Below are 18,753 nucleotides of genomic sequence, written 5' to 3'. Positions count from 1 at the left end.
GGCCGACGCTCTACCACTGAGCCAACCGGCCAGGGCCTTTTCATGTATTTTTATGGAAGAAAATTACATTGATAAAAACTCATCAAACAGAGGCAGTAGTTTAACTAAACTCTTGGTATGTATAATATTCAAGGGCAAAGGGCTTATTTTTAAAATAATTTTCCTCATAAAATTCATAACAGGAGATATTTTTTATCTCCTAGAATATATTAACAGTGTAAAAGGGAATTACAAAAGGGAAAATCTAGTCACCAAAATTACATTAAAAATTAAAATGTGAAGTGTTTGTGTAAAGAAGACATCAGAGGCCCTGGCCGGTTGGCTCAGTGGTAGAGCATCGGCCTGGCGTGCGGGGGACCCAGGTTCGATTCCTGGCCAGGGCACATAGGAGAGGCGCCCATTTGCTTCTCCACCCCCACCCCCTCCTTCCTCTCTGTCTCTCTCTTTCCCTCCCGCAGCTGAGGCTCCATTGGAGCAAAGATGGCCCGGGCGCTGGGGATGGCTCCTTGGCCTCTGCCCCAGGCGCTAAAGTGGCTCTGGTCGTGGCAGAGCGACGCCCCGGAGGGGCAGAGCATCGCCCCCTGGTGGGCAGAGCATCGCCCCTGGTGGGCGTGCCGGGTGGATCCCGGTCGGGTGCATGCGGGAGTCTGTCTGACTGTATCTCCCCGTTTCCAGCTTCGGAAAAAATACAAAAAAAAAAAAAAAAAAAAAGAAGACATCAGAGTAAAAGCGGTGTGAGACAAACACCTTGAAATTTCAACAAATTTAACAACTATAATGCAGTGAAGGAACTCCAGCTGGGCTTGCAGGTGCACCTGAAAAATCTGTGCACTGAATAGACTAAAGGTGGGATGGGGTGGAAAGGGGGAAAGTAGATAAAACACATTTGTGGTGGGCTTTGGAGAGAAGAAGAGACAAACCTGGAATGACTGAGTTTTTTTTTTTCTCTCCTGGACTACAGGGAGGAGGATAGCTCGGGTTCTATGGATTCTGTCTGAGGGGTAGGGAGAGGAAACTCAAAGTGACTGAGTCTTCTTCTGTGGGAAGGAGTGAATAGAGGAGCATGGATAGATAGAGGGGGCAGAAGAGGGACATAAATGAAAGCGGTCAGATTGTGGGGTCAAGGCCAGTGTTCCTGTGGTCTGTCTGCATCTAGCACTCAGCAGAGACAGAAAAAGCTAAAGTGAGACACTCCAGCCTTCACAGTACTAAGAGTGGAAGAGACAAACCTCAGAACCAGCTCTCCAGAGCCACTCTCTCCCCTGAAGCACAAAGGTGCTCCACATCTGGTCCACAGGTCTGTTGAGACGTGGAAAGGAGAGCCCAGAAACCTGAGATCGCATTGCTAGAGCCATAATACCAGAAAGCTGAAGCTATAAGGCTGAAGCCAGAAAGCCCTCACAACACCCCCACACACCACCATGACTACAGCCCTGCCTACATCATTGCAACAGCAACATCTCAGAAGAGGACAGCCCAGAAACTTCACAGAGCTAAAAGTTGTAATACAGAGACACCTACTATAGGAAATCTCTCAAAAATTAAATTTATTTTTCCTTTCGTTCCCTTTTTCCTTATTTTTTTCTCTTTTTATCTTTTGAATTTCACTTTCTTTACTTTTTTATATTTTTTATTCTTACTTTTGTGGATGTTTTGTTTTTGATTTTTTTTGTTTGCCTTCAATCTTTTTTGTTTTTTCTTCCTGTCATAATCTTATACAGTGGTACCTTGAGATATGAGTTTAATTTGTTCTGTAACCGAGCGAGTAAGTCAGTCAACTCGTATATCAAATAAATTTCTCCCATTTAAAATTACTGAAATAGATTTAATCCGTTCCAGCCCTATGAAACATCCCAAAACCATCCTAAATTATGAAAACAGACATGTTTTTAATTAAGAAACACACATGTATACTTTACCAATGCATACAAAATATATGAAATAAAAGAAAAGAAGTGTTATTTAGTACTGTATTCTTACCTTGGAGACAGATGAGTGTGGCTAATGGAGGTGAATGGCGGAGGAGGAGGGAGGGAGGAAGGGATGTAGGCACTGTAGACACGTAAACTAAAATTTCACTTTATTAATACTAAATGTAAACTAAAACTGCATTTTCTTTACTTTAAACAAAACTAAAACTGCACTTTCTTTACTTAAAATGAAACCACAAATATTTAATTGTAAAAAAATGCACTTTCTGAACTTTAAACTTAACCTAAGCTTAACATTATGTATTTTTTATTTAATCATCACCTGTTTTTGCCTTTTTGGCTGCAATTTTGGCACTTTCACTTGCAGGACTTTTGAATAAAAATCTATCCAAAGAGGTCTGCTTTTGCCTGCCTTTTAAAATGTTATGGAAATGTGACAAACAAGTGTCATTAAAAAGTGCTGAAGTGGGCCCTGGCCGGTTGGCTCAGTGGTAGAGCGTCAGCCTGGCGTGCAGAAGTCCTGGGTTCGATTCCCGGCCAGGGCACACAGGAGAAGCGCCCATCTGCTTCTCCACCCCTCCCCCTCTCCTTCCTCTCTGTCTCTCTCTTCCCCTCCCGCAGTGAGGCTCCATTGGAGCAAAGATGGCCCGGGTGCTGGGGATGGCTCCTTGGCCTCTGCCCCAGGCACTGGAGTGGCTCTGGTTGCAACAGAGCGACGCCCCAGAGGGGCAGAGCATCGCCCCCTGGTGGGCGTGCCAGGTGGATCCCGGTTGGGCGCATGAGGGAGTCTATCTGACTGTCTCTCCCCGTTTCCAGCTTCAGAAAAATACAAAAAAAAAAAAAAAAAAAAGTGCCGAAGTGGCAGCTTCCTGAATCACAACTTGTATCTTGGAATTTCACTTGGATCTCGAACAATAATACAGACTGAGTCGCAGCTTATATCTTAAAAAAATTCATTTGTTGTTCTGCCCGTATCGCAAGGTACCACTGTATTTTTTTATATTTTTAATTTTAATTTTTAAATTGTTTTTATGTTAGGATTCTTAACAATACCACTCTCAAATCCATCAAGGAAGAAAAAATCAAATACCATGGCTACAGAAGACAGAGATGTAGTTCAGGAAGAAAATAAAAAATCTCAAGGAAAAATCACTATCACATGGAAACCTTGGAGTTAAATGATAGAGAATTCAAAATTGAGGTTCTCAAAATACTCAATGAGATGCAAAAAGACACCAATGGGCAACTTTAAGAGCTCAGAAAACATATTAATTAACAAAACAAATACTTCACCAAGGAAATTGAAAATTTAAAAACAGAGATGAAGAACTCAATACAGGAATTGAAGACTGAGATAGAAAGTTTAGCTAACAGAACAAGCCAGGTAGAGGAAATAATCAGTGACATTGAAGACAGGCAACTAGAGATGCTACAGAGAGAAGAGGAAAGACACAAATTTAAAAAAATGAGAGAGCTCTACAAGAATTGTCTGACTCCATCAGAAAGAGCAATAATATCAATAATGGGTATATCAGAAGAAGAAGGCCCTGGCCAGTTGGCTCAGCGGTAGAGCGTCGGCCTAGCGTGCGGAGGACCTGGGTTCGATTCCCGGCCAGGGCACACGGGAGAGGCGCCCATTTGCTTCTCCACCCCTCCGCCGTGCTTTCCTCTCTGTCTCTCTCTTCCCCTCCCGCAGCCAAGGCTCCATTGGAGCAAAGATGGCCCGGGCGCTGGGGATGGCTCTGTGGCCTCTTCCTCAGGTGCTAGAGTGGCTCTGGTCACAACATGGCGACTCCCAGGATGGGCAGAGCATCGCCCCCTGGTGGGCAGAGCGTTGCCCCATGGTGGGCGTGCCGGGTGGATCCCGGTCGGGCGCATGCGGGAGTCTGTCTGTCTCTCCCCGTTTCCAGCTTCAGAAAAATGAAAAAATAAATAAATAAATAAATAAATAAATAAATAAAGAAAGAAGAAGAAGAGAGGAAGAAGGGAATGGAGAGACTATTCAAACAAATGAATGAATGAAAATTTCCCAAGCCTATGAAAGGAGTTAGAGCCTTGAATCCAAGAAGCAAACAGAATGCCAAGTTACTGCAACCTAAACAGACCTACTTCAAGGCACATCTTAATAAAACTGTCAAAAATCTATGATGAATAAAGAATCCTCAAGGCAGCTAGGGAAAAGAAGAACATAACATAAAAGAAAGCCCATTAGGTTATCATCAGACTTCTCAGCAGAAACTATACATCCAGAAGAGAATAGACCCAAACATTCAAAGTACTGAAAGAGAGGGAATTACCAGCCAAGAATAATATATCCATCAGAGTTATCCTTCAAATATGAAGAAGAAATAAAAACTTTAACAGACATACAGAAGTTGAGAGAATTTATCACCAGAAAACGCTCACCACAGAAAATATTCAAGGAGGTTATTTGACCAGATAAAAAGAACAAAACAAACCAAAACTACAAGTAAAAGCTCCAACAAGGTCACAACAAAAACAAGGATAATCTGTTACTACAACAACATAAAATGGGAGAAGATAAAGATCTTCAGTAGCAAAGGAGGATGGAGTGCAGAATCATTCATAAGACAAAGGACTCTTGTACATATGAAAATTTTTCTCTAAACCTAATGGTAAACACCCACGAAAAAGCCACTACTGAAACACACAGCTTAAAAAAATAAAAAACAGGGGAAAGAAGTATGGAATACCACCAAACAAAAACAACTGGTAGAGACAGGAAAGAGAAGAACAAAACAAAACACAGAGCTACCAGAAAACAAAACATAAAATGGCTATAGAAAATCCTCAAGTGTCAATAATTATCATAAATGTAAACAGACTGAAATCACCAATAAAGAGGCACAGAGTAGCAGACTGGATCAAAAAGCAAAATCCAATCATATGCTGCCTTCAAGAGACACATCTAAGCTGCAAGGATAAAACTAGATTCAAAGTGAAAGGTTGGAAAATGATTCTCCAAGCAAAAAATATCCAACAAAATGCAGGTGTAGCCATACTCATATCTGACAATGCTGCCTTCAAGACAACAAAGGTACCCAGAATCAAAAATGGACATTTGGCCCTGGCTGGTTGGCTCAGTGGTAGAGCGTCGGCCTGGCGTGCGGGGGACCCAGGTTCGATTCCCGGCCAGGGCACATAGGAGAAGCACCCATTTGCTTCTCCACCCCCAACCCCCTCCTTCCTCTCTGTCTCTCTCTTCCCCTCCCGCAGCCAAGGCTCCATTGGAGCAAAGATGGCCCGGGCACTGGGGATGGCTCCTTGGCCTCTGCCCCAGGCGCTAGAGTGGCTCTGGTCGCGGCAGAGCGACGCCCCAGAGGGGCAGAGCATCGCCCCCTGGTGGGCAGAGGATCGCCCTTGGTGGGCGAGCCGGGTGGATCCCAGTCGGGAGCATGCGGGAGTCTGACTGTCTCTCCCCGTTTCCAGCTTCAGAAAAATACAAAAAAACCCCAAAAAAACAAAATAAAACAAACAAAAAAACCCCGGACATTTAATAATGATAAAGGGGACACTGTATCAAGAAGACATAATATTTCTTAATAATATGCACCAAACCAGGGAGCACCAAAATATGTAAGACATCTACAACTGATCTAAAAATAGAAACAAACAAAAACACAATCTTTCTTAGAGATCTCAATATATCATTGATGGCTATAGCTAGATCAAGCAAACAGAAAATCAATAAAGAAATAATTACTTTAAACAACACACTAGACCAAATGGACATAATAGACATTTACAGGATATTTCATCCCAAAGCGTCATATTATACATTCTTCTCCAGTGTTCACGGAACATTCTCAATTTAGACCACATGTTGGGTCACAACACTAACATCAACAAAATAAAGAATATTGAAATTATACCAAGCATATTTTCTGATCATAAGGCTTCAAAATAAGAATTCAACAGTAAAAATAGAAGTAAAGAAAGACACAAAAATATGGAAATTAAATTTTATACTTCTAAAAGAAATGACTGGGTCAAAGAAAAAATAAAAGCAGAGATCAAAAGATATTTACAGAGAAATGAAAATGACAACACACATACAAAATTTCTGGGATGCACTAAAAACAGTAATAAGAGGAGAAAGTCTATATCATTACAGGCTTATATCAAGAAACAAGAGAGCCTGACTAGGCAGTGGTGCAGTGGATAGAGCATCAGACTGAGATGCAGAGGACCCAGATTCGAGACCCCGAGGTTGCCAGCTTGAGCACAGGCTTATCTGGCTTGAGCAAAAGCTCACCAGCTTGGACCCAAGGTCACTGGCTCGAGCAAGGGGTTACTCAGTCTGCTGAAGGCCCACAGTCAAGGCACATATAAGAAAGCAATCAATGAACAACTAAGGTGTCAAAATGAAAAACTGATGATTGATGCTTCTCATCTGTCTCCGTTCCTGTCTGTCTGTCCCTATCTATCTCTCTGTCCCTGTAAAAAAAAAAAAAGAAAGAAAAGAAAAGAAACAAGAGAGATCCCAAGTAAACCACACCTTAAGGAACTAGAAAAAGAATAACAAAGGCAACCCAAAGTCAGTAGAAGAATGGAAATAGTAAAAGAGCAGAACTAAATGAAATAGAGAACAAAAAAACTATAGAAAAATTAATACAGAGCTCGTTCTTTGAAAAGATCAATAAAATCGACAAATCACTGGCTAGACTCACTAAGGAAAAAAGAGGAAGGACTCATATAAACAAAATCCGACATGAAAGAGGAGAAATTACCACAGATATCATAGATATACAAAGGATCGTAGTAGAATATTATGAAAGATTATATGCTACCAAATTAAACAACCTGAGGAAATAGATAAATTCCTAGAACTATATGATCTTCCTTGACTGAGTCACAAAGAAGTGAAAAACCTAAATAGACCTATAAGCAGGAAGAAAATAGAAACAACTATCAAAAACCTCCCCCTCAAAAATCAAAAGTCTACGACTAGATGGCTACACTAGTGAATTCTACCAAACATTCAAAGAAGATCTGGTACCTATCCTTCTCAAAGTCTTCCAAGAAACAGAAAAAGTAGCAATATTCCCCAACACGTTTTTGTTTTTTTTAATTTTTAATTAATTTTTTTTTTACAGAGACAGAGAATGAGTCAGAGAGAGGGATAGATAGGGACAAACAGGAACGGAGAGAGATGAGAAGCATCAATCATTAGTTTTTCATTGCACATTGCAACACCTTAGTTGTTCATTGATTGCTTTCTCATATGTGCCTTGACTATGGGCCTTCAGCAGACCATGTAACCCCTTGCTGGAGCCAGCGACCTTGGGTTCAAGCTGGTGGGCTTTTCCTCAAATCAGATGAGCCCGCACTCAGGCTGGCGACCTCGGGGTCTCGAACCCGGGTCCTCTGCATCCCAGTCCGACGCTCTATCCACTGCGCCACCGCCTGGTCAGGCCCAACACACAAAAACCTGACAAGGATAACACAAAAAAAGAAAACTACAGACCAATATTCTAATGAATACAGATGCAAAAGTCCTAAACAAAATACTAGCAAATCAAATACTACACATTAAAAAAATAATGCATCATGATCAAGTGGGATTCATTCTAGGAACACAGGATGGTTCAACATAGAGAAATTGATCAATGTAATACACCACATCAACAAAACAAAGAAGAAAAATCATATGATCTTATCAATAGATGCAGTAAAGGCATTCTATAAGATGCAACATTCCTTTATGTTTAAAGCGGTCCATAAAATCTGAATAGAAGGAAAGTATCTCAACATAATAAAAACCATATATGACAAATCATCAGCTAATCTAATATCATACTAAATGGTGAAAAAAATGAAGGCTTTTCCTATAAAATCAGGAACAAGACAAGGCTGCACACTCTCTCCACTCTTATTCAACATAGTTCTAGAAGTTTTAGCCAGAGCCATCAGACAAGAGAAAAAAATAAAAGGCATCCATATCAGGAAAGAAGAAGTAAAGGTATCACTTTTGGCAGATGACATGGCCCTGTATATAGAAAACTCCAAAGATTACACCAAAAAACTATTAGAAACAATAAACCAGTACAGTAAAGTTGCAGGATACAAAATCAATATACAAAAGTCCACTATTTTTCTATACACCAACAATGAAACATTGGAAAATGAACTAAAAAAACCAGTTCCTTTTACAATTGGAAAAACAAAAAAAATAAAATACTTAGAAATAAACTTAACAAAGGATGTGAAGGACCTATATACTGAAAACTACAAAATATTATTGAAAGAAATTGAAAAAGACACAATGAAATGGAAAAATATTCCATGTCCATGAATTAAAAGAATCAACATAGTTAAAATGGCCATATTACCCAAAGCAATATACAAATTTAATGCAATCCCCACAAAATCCCAATGTCATTTTTTAACCCTTTGAGTAGTATGAATGTTCATGTATGTCTTAGTGCCTCCTGACCATCTAGAATATGGTTGATTTATTTTAAAAATGTGTTAAGGCAACATTAAAAAAAGGCAAATGTATGTTCTTATTTACATAAATTGGTTATCAAACAAACATGATTTTAAGTTAATAAAACTGGAACTGGAACTAATTTCATTTAAAAAAAAAACACAACTCATTCCCAGGGGTCAGCGAGCATGAAAAAAACTCACTACTCAAAGGGGTAAAGAAGTAGAACAGAAATTATCAGGTTTGTATGAAACTATAAAAAACCCTGCATAGCCAAAGCAATGCTGAGGAAAAAGAATGAAGCTGGAGGTATCACACTACCTGACTTCAAATTATACCATAGGGCCACGATAATCAAAACAGGATGGTGTTGGCAGAAAAACATACATACAGACCAATGGAACAAAATTGAGAGCCCAGAAATGAAACCACATATATATGGATAAATCTTCTTTGACAAAGGAACCAAAACCACACAATGGAGAAAAGAAAGCCTCTTCAATAAATGGCGCTAGAAAATTGGAAAATTGAAAAGCCACATGTAGAACAATGAATTTGACTACACTTTGTCCCAACTCATAAAACTTAATTCAAAATGGAACAAAGACCTAAATAGTAGAGCTGAAACAATAAATTACATAGAAGAAAATATAGGTACTACGCTCATGGACCAGTTTATGAATTTTATGAGAACAGTTTATGAATTTTACCCCAAAGGCAAAGGAAGTAAAGGCAAAAATAAATGAATGGGATTACAGCAAACTAAAAAGCTTCTGCATAGCAAAAGAAACTGACAACAAAACAAAGAGGCAGCCAAATAAATGGGAGATAATATTTGCAAACAACAGCTCTAATAAGGAGTTAATATCCAAAATATATAAAGAATTCACAAAGCTCAGCAACAAACAAGCAAACAATCCAATTAAAAAATGGGGACAGGACCTGAACAGACACTTCTCCCAAGAGCACATACAAATGGCTGAAAGATATATGAAAAGATGCTCATCTTCACTAGCTATTTGAGAAATGCAAATCAAAACTACAATGAGATACCACCTCACACCTTTTAAATTGGCTGTTATCAAGACAGATAATAACAAGTGTTAGAGAGGCTGTGGAGAAAAAGGAACCCAACCCGAGAGTGGTGCGGGTGGCATGGGGTGGACGTCTGGGATGGCCTCGATGATGCAATGGGAACCACTCAGCATTGAGATACGTGAGATCAGGAGTGTAAGGTCGGTGGATGGAGGGATGGTGACGTAGGGATTCAGACCCGCCCACTTTGGCTAGGACTGCCCACAATCAAGCCTGCCAAAGGAGGCTTCCCAGGAACCATTTGGAAAGAAGCGATTGTCTGCCAGCCAGTGAAATTTCACCACGTCATAGTAGCTCCACTTCCCTAGAGGGACCTTTTAAATATCTGCCACGTGGTTTAATCTTTGCAACTTCCCTAGCCTCCATGTTTCTTTCCTAGGGGCCAGGGAACCTTGCCAGGCGGGGTGTGCGCTCTGTACTCAATAAAGCCGTTTATTATTCCACACTTTGCGGCTCTACCCTCTTCCTTCCTTCTCGGCGGGGAAAAATACCTTACAAGGAGGTCGTGCTGTCCCAGGCTTTCAGGTGCAAGTGAAGTTTTACAACAAAAATCACATGAAAGGCTCTTTTCTTACCAGCCGCAGCTTTTGTTGCTAAGATATCCTTTCTGTCTTTGCAGTGTGTGATCCGGTGATGGGTGACAAGTGGGACGGCGAAGGCTCTATGGTAAGTTCATGCATATGTAAGCATGGTGAGCGCGGCTGTTGCTCTCCATCCAAGAGCAGGACACCGACACTGACATTTGTAGGAATGCAAATTAGTACAACCATTATGGAAGAAAGTATGATGGTTCCTCAAAAAATTAAGAATTAGGCGCAGGGGATAGAGTGTCAGACTGGGATGCGGAGGACCCAGGTTCAAGATCCCAAGGTCGCCAGCTTGAGCACGGGCTCATCTGGTTTGAGCAAAGCTCACCAGCTTGAACCCAAGGTCGCTGGCTCAAGAAAGGGGTTACTTAGTCTGCTGTAGCCTCATGGTCAAGGCATATATGAGAAAGCAATCAATGAACAACTAAAGTGCCACAACGAAAAACAGATGACTGATGCTTCTCATCTCTCTCCATTCCTGTCTGTCTGTCCCTATCTATCCCTCTCTCTGACTCTCTCTCTGTCTCTGTAAAAAAATTAAATTAAATTAAATTTTTAAAAAAAAGAAAAAAGAAAAATAAAATTAAGAATTGAACTACCATATGACCCAGCAATCCCTTTACTGGGTATCTACCCCCAAAACTCGAAAACATTGGTACATGAAGATACATGCACCTCATGTTTATCGCAGCATTATTCACAGTGGCCAAGACAGAAACAACCAGAGTGTCCCTCGATAGAGGATTGGATAAAGAAGATGTGGTACCTCTATACAATGGAATACTACTCAGCCATAAGAAATGATGACATAGTGCCATTTATGAGATGGACAGAACATTATATTGAGTGGAATAAGTAAACCAGAGAAAGCTAAGAACTGTATGATTTCACAGATAGGTTAAACTGAAACTCATGGACATAGATAAAAGTGAAGTGGTTACTGGAGGGAAGGGGATGTGGGAGAGGGGGGATGGAGAGGGGCTGAGAGAAGGGTGTAAAGAGGGACAAATATAAGGTGATGGAAAATTATTTGACTCTGGGTGATGGGTATACAGCATAATCAACAGTTTAAATGCTATAGAAATGTTTACCTGAAACCTATGTACTTTTATTGATCAATGTTACCATGTTAAAGTTAACTTTCTAAATAAAAATTAAGAGTTTTTAAAAAAATTAAAATTTGGTCATCAAAATTCATTAAAAAATTAAAATGTCTATTAAAAATATGCAATAAGTATGTGTGTACACTGCTAATTAAGCATCTGTAAGCATTTATAAAGAATAAACAGTTCAAAATAAATGATACATTTCTGGGCAAACAGGGTCTGCTCTACAATGGAAATGTTCTCTGTTAATAACATCATGATCATATCCTACTTTTAGTGATAGATATCTAAAATGTACCTCTGTCCTCAAAGGAATGTCTTCAGTTTCTGCAATTTCAGAGCTAAAGGTATATTCAGACTCATTGCTGCTGTGGGTAGAGTCAGTCCTCTTGTGTCCAGGCTTAGGCACATTCTGCAAGGCAAATAAACCGATATAATCAATACAACAAAATTAAACCTGATATAGTTAAGACAGCATCCACCTTAACTCGGTTTTAATCTCCCCTCACTGACTTGTTCTCATGGCCATCTGTTTCGTGTTGCATGACCAATCCCTTACAAAAGGGTAACCTTCTGAGCAAATCAAGGAAAAAGAAGATACACCAGCCAGGCATGAAAAGAACAGTGGCTAAACCAAATGATCAGATGAAAACCATCTGTGATTATTAGCAGAGTCCCCTTTGGGTTTTTAAATTGTGAGTGACCAGCCACACGGTGGGGGAGCATAGGTATGATGCCTCAGCACCCACAGTGACTTCAGTGTTGAATCAAATAAACCTTACTAAAAAATTCGTAAGCTTAATGACAGCATAGTCATTTTATTGTGCTGTGTTTGGGTTTAAATAGTTTTTTTAAAAATAGAGTATTTCTACAAAGTGACTATAATTTGTCACTTTTATGAATGCAGCTGACTTTCTGGAGTCAGCAGTGGGAAGGATAAGAAGTGCAGGAGAGGCAAGAAAAAAAAGCTGCTCTAAGAATGCTATGAAGAGCTGCAGGTAATTAGTTCAGGGAGTCCAGGCCGTTAGGTTCAGGTCCAGGGCTCCCTACCAAAAGCCTCAACTAGCCAGGTGGAACTTTAAGGTGACCGAGCACCAGGGCAGTTCCCGTGACTGTCCACCTGAGCAATCCTGATTGATATCTTACCTCTGCCTGACCCTCGGACATCCTGCCAGGTAGTCATCCCCCTCTTCACTTATCTGGATATTCGTTGCTTGGTCATTAGTCATTACTTCCTTCATTGTTTAACTGCCACAGGTAACAGAAGTTTTCCTTCTGTGGCAGTAAATATCACCAATCTCAGTCCTATATAGGATGAGGCTTTTCACCTTCTCACTGCTGAAGCCACTAAGGTCTCAGACCATCCGTTCGCAGATGCACAAATAAATTTCCTATGAAACTCATCATCAGGCCTTGCATGTCCCTCCTTTAGTGCCCTAACTAACACAGGTGACACTTTCATGACATGTAGTACTTATGATTTTGTATTCAGAAAGCTCACGGGGGGTGGGGGTGGGGCTAAACAATTGCAGTTTCTTCCTTTCTATAGAAGGGGCTTGTTGGGCAAATAAGTTTGTAAAGTCTCTATTTTTTAAGTTTTCTCACTTTAATTGTTAGAAATGGCTGCTGCCCAGGTATGTGACCTGTAAAATTGCATTCCTGCTTGGGAAAGGCCATTGTTATGCTAATGTATGCTGGAGGAGGGGTCTTTGTGGGCCCAGGTAGTTTTTTAGAAGGAGAAGAAAGAAAAAGAAGCCAAGATGGAAGGGAAGAGAAACCAGTTTTGCACAGTAAGAAGCCATGTTGGCAGATGGGAAGCCAGAGGTGACTTAGACTGGTGGGGGGCCTTTGATTCTAGGAAAACTCGGATTTATCAGTAGCTTTGTGAGTTCTGAATGAGTGGGTTTTGGAGCCCTGTGTGCTTTTACTTGCCTGTCGGGTATGAAGCTAGAATAAAGGAATGACCCACCAGTTTTTGGCTCCGCTGTTTCTCTACCATTGTCCAAATCTAATGGGAACCTGTACCTGCCTGGCAGTGATGATGACCGAGACTACTGGGCCTACAGGGCTGGAGAATGACTTGAAGGGAGAAGGAATAAAAAGATTGGGTTTTAATCCTTTAATGCTAAAGTGCCCTCAGCAGAAGAGGTTGGAGAAGTCCATTGCAGGATTACCAATCCTGGTAGTTTCAGAAAGGCGTCAGAGCTTTCTGATCTGTCTAGTTTCCTTCACCACCTATGGGAAAAGAGTCAGAAGCCACAAAGAGCTTCTTCACTTTTTTCCTTCCAACATTCAGGTTTATAGGGGGCAGATCCCCCTGTGCAACCAAAGTGAAGCCAGCAACTGGACGCTGAAAGCTGCCCAGCCCAGCCCAGCCCAATCTGGACTCCAGTGCATAGGGAAGACACAAGAACACCAGAACTTCTGAAACTATCTAGCAATAGGGTGTACACCACAGGAGAGAATTGCTACAAATAAAAGTCAAAGGTACTCAGGTTTACTCTGTTTACACACAGAGACACTCTTACTTCAAGTTCCTGGCCCCAGGCAACAACTGTATAGGATTATGTTTATTTAATAAACTGGTTGCATCATTAAGAAAACAGGTAGGTCCATAAACTCTAGGACAAAGATTTTTTTTTTTAATTTTATTTATTCATTTTAGAGAGGAGAGAGAAAGAGACAGAGAGAGAAGGTGGGGAGGAGCTGGAAGCATCAACTCCCATATGTGCCTTGGCCAGGCAAGCCCAGGGTTTTGAACCGGCGACCTCAGCATTTCCAGGTCGATGCTTTATCCACTGCGCCACCACAGGTCAGGCAGGACAAAGATTTTTAATAAGCCTATTGAGTGAAACCCCTATTTTCTCACACAAATGTATATTTATACTGCTAATACCTTATGGCCTTGGTCAGCAAACCATGGCTTGCGAGCCACATGTGGCTCTTTGGCCCCTTGAGTGTTTAGCAAAGGCCAGTTTAGGAGTACCCTAATTAAGTTAATAACAATGTACCAACCTATATAGTTTAAGTTTAAAAAACTGGGCTCTCAAAAGAAATTTCAGTCGTTGTACTATTGATATTTGGCTCTGCTGACTAATGAGTTTGCCCACCACTGCCTTAAGGTATGAATAGAAGCAATACAATAGATTTGCTATTTAACCTAACTTTTGCAGACAGGGCAGTGGTTAAGTGCTCTTGGCCAGAAAGAGGAGAGAGCTGGGTGGAATTCTCAGCTCTGCCACTTACCTGTCCCTTACCTAACTTCTCCAGGCCTCATTTTCATCATCTGGAAAAGGGGATACTATCTTCTATCTACCTCATAAGGTTTATGTGAGGATTAAATAAAATAGTGCAAATAAGAGTCTGGCGTAGTGCCTGGGATAGAAAAAGGATTCACTTAATGGTAACTGATGCTGCTATAATTGTTAGGACTCTGAAGTAATTCAATTCCCTGGTGACTTTTCAGTTTTATTCAATAGGCTATTCGCTACAAGGACAAACATTTGACTTGACCATCACGTTCTTCTTCAATATCTGTGTGCAGAACCTCTTCTTCTCCTTATCTGTCATTTCTCCCACAATTCCTTCTTTTCTAGAACCTTTTTTACTCCCTTTGTTGAAATTAATGACCCTATTGCTGACATGCTGGATTCCCTCCTTACTGGGAATTAATTTATCTTCAAACACCTCACAATCCTGGATGCACTGCCTCATTCTCCTTTTACTGTTGGCTTAAAACTCCTTAGCTCTTCATTTCCTTTGCCCTACAATGAATGTTCCTGGAGAAAAATCCCACAACACTTTGTAGACCCTGGTAGTAATCAGTGGCACTATCTTTGGCTGCCCTGAGGCAATCTATCGATTTCCCTCCCTTAACTTTCCCCACCCCACCCCCTTTGAGGAGTCTATTTACTACAAAATGCTTCATTAGCATTGTGGCAGTGAGAACTCACTTGCAGAACAATGTCAATGAAATTTAGCTAAGTACCCATCTGTTAGTTGCTAAATTCTTTCTAAACATTAAAAATAAGATGCTGCTATTAATATTTTAATTAGTCCTAAATTATAAAGTCAAATTTTTTATTCTCAGCCCACACTTTCTGCAATCTTGACTGCACCCGGAGCTGGGAAATGAGACCTAAAGAAGAGCTGAGTAGGAAGCAAGCAACCTCTGTGGTTCCTTCCTCTGCTATTTTCCCATTCCCTTCCTCTGACCATTTTTTACCCAAGAGGAATGACAATGAGTCACAGGCTTCCAACAGAGAGGGTCACAGGCTGAGAAATCAGAAATCAAACTGCTAAACTATCCCTGGAACTTGTTTACATCTTTTCTTCCCACAGCACTGCTGGGAATAAAATAAATAGCAGGCAGAGATGTGCTCAGCAGGAAGGACTAGCCCTGTTAGGTAGCTGGAGGATGGAAATTAACTGGAGGGTCTTTTCTAGACATGGCTGCCACTCTGACTAAGGAGACCTATTAACTACACACATGTCTCTGGAATGTGCTCAGAGAGTGTTAAAAATAGCACACGCTTCTCTCGTTTTATTATCTGAGGTTCACAAGGCACACACTATTAAAGAATACAAAAAATGCTGTAGAAAAAAAGTCTGTTTATCTCTGTTTAAGCTGGTTGATCCCCACATTTATTTAATCTCAATCATTTCCTTTCCCAGTGCTACTGTTTTGTTTTGTTTTTTAATTGTTAGCCAACACTGGGCGGTTGGCCCAGCGTGTGGAAGTCCTGGGTTTGATTCCCAGCCAGGGCACACAGCAGAAGTGCCCATCTGCTTCTCCACCCTTTCGCCTCTCCTTTCTCTCTGTCTCTCTCCTTCCCTCCCACAGCCAAGGCTTCACTGGAGCAAAACTGGCCTGGGAGCTGAGGATGGCTCCATGGCCTCCACCTCAGGTGCTAGAATAGCTCCTGTTGCAATGGAGCAACAACCCAGATGGGCAGAGCATCGCCCCCTAGGGGCATGCAGGGTGAATCCTGGTCGGGTGCATGTGGGAATCTGCCTCCCTCCTTGTCACTTCAGAAAAATACAAAAAAAAATTGTTTAGTGACTTTAGGGTGTGAGAGAGAGAGAGAGAGAGAGAGAGAGAGAGAGAGAGAAGGAAACTATGATCTGTTCCTGTATGTGCCCTGATGGGGGAGAGGGGGGCTCAAACCCATAACCATGATGTCTTAGAACGATGCTGTAACCAACCGAGCTGTTGTGCCAGGGCTCTCAGTGCTACTTCTTAACATACCAAGGAACTAGTGGGCTCTGAAACAACTAGTGGGATATAAAGCTTAGCTCTAGCCATAACTGAAACACAGATTAACCATAAATGTTGCGGTTATATAGAAAAACAAAATAAAAATACACTCAAGAATAGAACTCTGGGAAACAGGATGTTGAAAGACGAGGAAAAGGATTCTAGAGAAAGCTGAGAATGAGAGAATGTGAACGAGGAAGGTTTCTACATGACCAAGTACAGCAGCAGGAAGATCAAAGAAGACAAACCTTAATGAGGATCCTTCCACTTTGTCCATTGCAAGGATAATGGTGACCTACTCCTGCCTCTAATTTCTCTTTGTCAACATGTAAGTCAGAGTAAAGTAGTGAGGTTTGAAATAATGGTTCAAATGTAGAATTTAAATTAGCTTTTAAGCTGTTTGAAATTAGGCTTTCTCATTTGCAGGTGGTAAATTTTCTTTCTTTTGTTCCATAATCTCTTTTATTTTGACTTTTCAAATGTCACATTTTGAAGAACTTGTCAAAGGATCCAGATTGAAGCAAAATTTGAGCAAGTACTGAACACCCCAGAGATATGAAATTATCTAGGGTTTTTTATAAGATATTTCAGAGCATTTCTGGCTATTTTTACCATGAGGTTACTTTAAAGCCTGATACTTTTAGAGAATAAGAGAGTTAGGGAACTTTTTGTTTCCTGATAGCAGTTTCAGTAAAACAGGGAGGGTGTGGAGAATTATTAAAAGGTACATTGACAGATGCAGAGAGTCTTCCTTTTTTTTGACAGAGACAGAGAGTCAGAGAGAGAGACAGATAGGGACAGACAGGAAGGGAGAGAGATGAGAAGCATCAATTCTTCATTGCTGCTCTTTAGTTGTTCACTGATTGCTTTCTCATATGTGCCTTGATGGGGTGGGGTGGGGTGGGGACTACAGCAGAGTGAGTGACCCCTTGCTCAAGCCAGCGACCTTGGGCTTAAGCCAGTGACCTTTGGGATCAAGCCAGCAACTGTGGGTCATGTCTATGATCCCACGCTCAAGCCAGTGACCCTGCGCTCAAGCCAGTGACCTTAGGGTTTCAAAACTGGGTCCTTTGCATCCCAGTCCGATGCTCTATTCACCGTACCACCGCCTGCTCAGGCGAGAGTCCTTGAAATAGACAATTCATTACAAACAGATGCTAAATTTTCTTTTTTTAGGAATATGTCTTTGAAATTACAATAAAAATCAGTGGAGAAAAATAATTATATAAATATTTGATTTATATGCAAATTTTATACTAAGTTATACCATACATAAAACAAAGTCCAGCTATATTGACTTTATACTATTGTATAGTCCAGTCTTTAAAGTGTTTGACTTTACAAAGTATTTATAAATAAAGTTACATGATTCCTGAGATTTTCTTTAAAACAATCCAATCCATTGGATGGGGTGGGATGAAGGGATAGGAAAGTGCTTGCCTCTTTGAACTTGGGTAATGAGTACATGGAATACATGGGAGTTTATTTTACTACTCTATCTACTTTAGGATATGTTTAAAATTCTTTATTAAAACAAAAAGCAAAAGTATTCGACCCACCACCATCAGAGTCATCTCTTCCTTGAGGTCATCGTATCGTTCTTCTAAGCGACTAAACTCATTCAGAAGGTTCTGATATCTCAGCCTTTCATCATTAAGGTCGAGTTCCAGTTGTTTTGTTTCTTCTACTAACTTCTTCTCCATAGTCTCTGAAAAAAAAGAATAGGGAAAAGCATATCAAAGATGGCCCTGCATACTACAACAGTACAAACGTGTACACTAACTTCCAGTTTCTCTGCAAGGGGTTTTACTTTTAGCACCAGTATGGTCTATGAAGAGTATCTTCATAGTCAATGTAGGGAAAGAGAAAATATCATGACCAGAAATTGAGGTAATTTATTGGTAATAATAACAATCATCTGCTGAGTTCTTACATGTACTACAGAGTTAGTGCCATGAATTCACTCATTGGTTATAGCACATCCTTGATAAACTTCCATTAGTCATTGTCTAATAACACAAGTATACATTTTTATTCCATAGTATTCTGTTTCAGGCTATTCATAAATTCTTTTGTCCAAATTAGTGTACTCTGTCAAAAAGTCAGATACTCCTCACATCTCTGAGGGAATGGTGGCTTCTCCTAACTATTTTACTCTACTGAGTTTCTCTGCTCATCTCAGTCTCCGGGTTCTATTTAACAATTGTCCAGCACTCTGAACTCCCTACTGTCCTATCACTTCCCCATTTCTTGTGACAGAGAGAGAGACAGAGAGAGGGACAGATAGGGAAGAAAGACAGGAAGGGAGAGAGATAAGGAGCATAAA

The 18,753-nt window shown here is 40.7% G+C and overlaps 1 protein-coding gene across 4 annotated transcripts in view; it reads right to left on the bottom strand.

The window, feature by feature from the left end:
- MYO5A (myosin VA) overlaps positions 1–18,753 on the bottom strand; it is a 251,227-nt gene that overhangs the window by 64,120 nt on the left and 168,354 nt on the right. For all 4 annotated transcript variants that reach the window (XM_066276320.1, XM_066276321.1, XM_066276322.1 and 1 more), the window contains exons 24-25: positions 17,987–18,135; positions 11,469–11,582 (exon numbers count right to left, since the gene is read on the bottom strand). In XM_066276320.1, coding sequence (XP_066132417.1) covers positions 11,469–11,582; positions 17,987–18,135 — 263 coding nt within the window. The remainder of the gene's footprint in view (positions 1–11,468; positions 11,583–17,986; positions 18,136–18,753) is intronic.

Source organism: Saccopteryx bilineata, chromosome 4 (assembly GCF_036850765.1).
Source record: "Saccopteryx bilineata isolate mSacBil1 chromosome 4, mSacBil1_pri_phased_curated, whole genome shotgun sequence".
In the NCBI taxonomy this organism is placed as follows: Eukaryota; Metazoa; Chordata; class Mammalia; order Chiroptera; family Emballonuridae; genus Saccopteryx; species Saccopteryx bilineata.
Note: the sequence above shows the minus strand (reverse complement) of the source record. Positions and strands in the feature narration are given on the sequence as shown.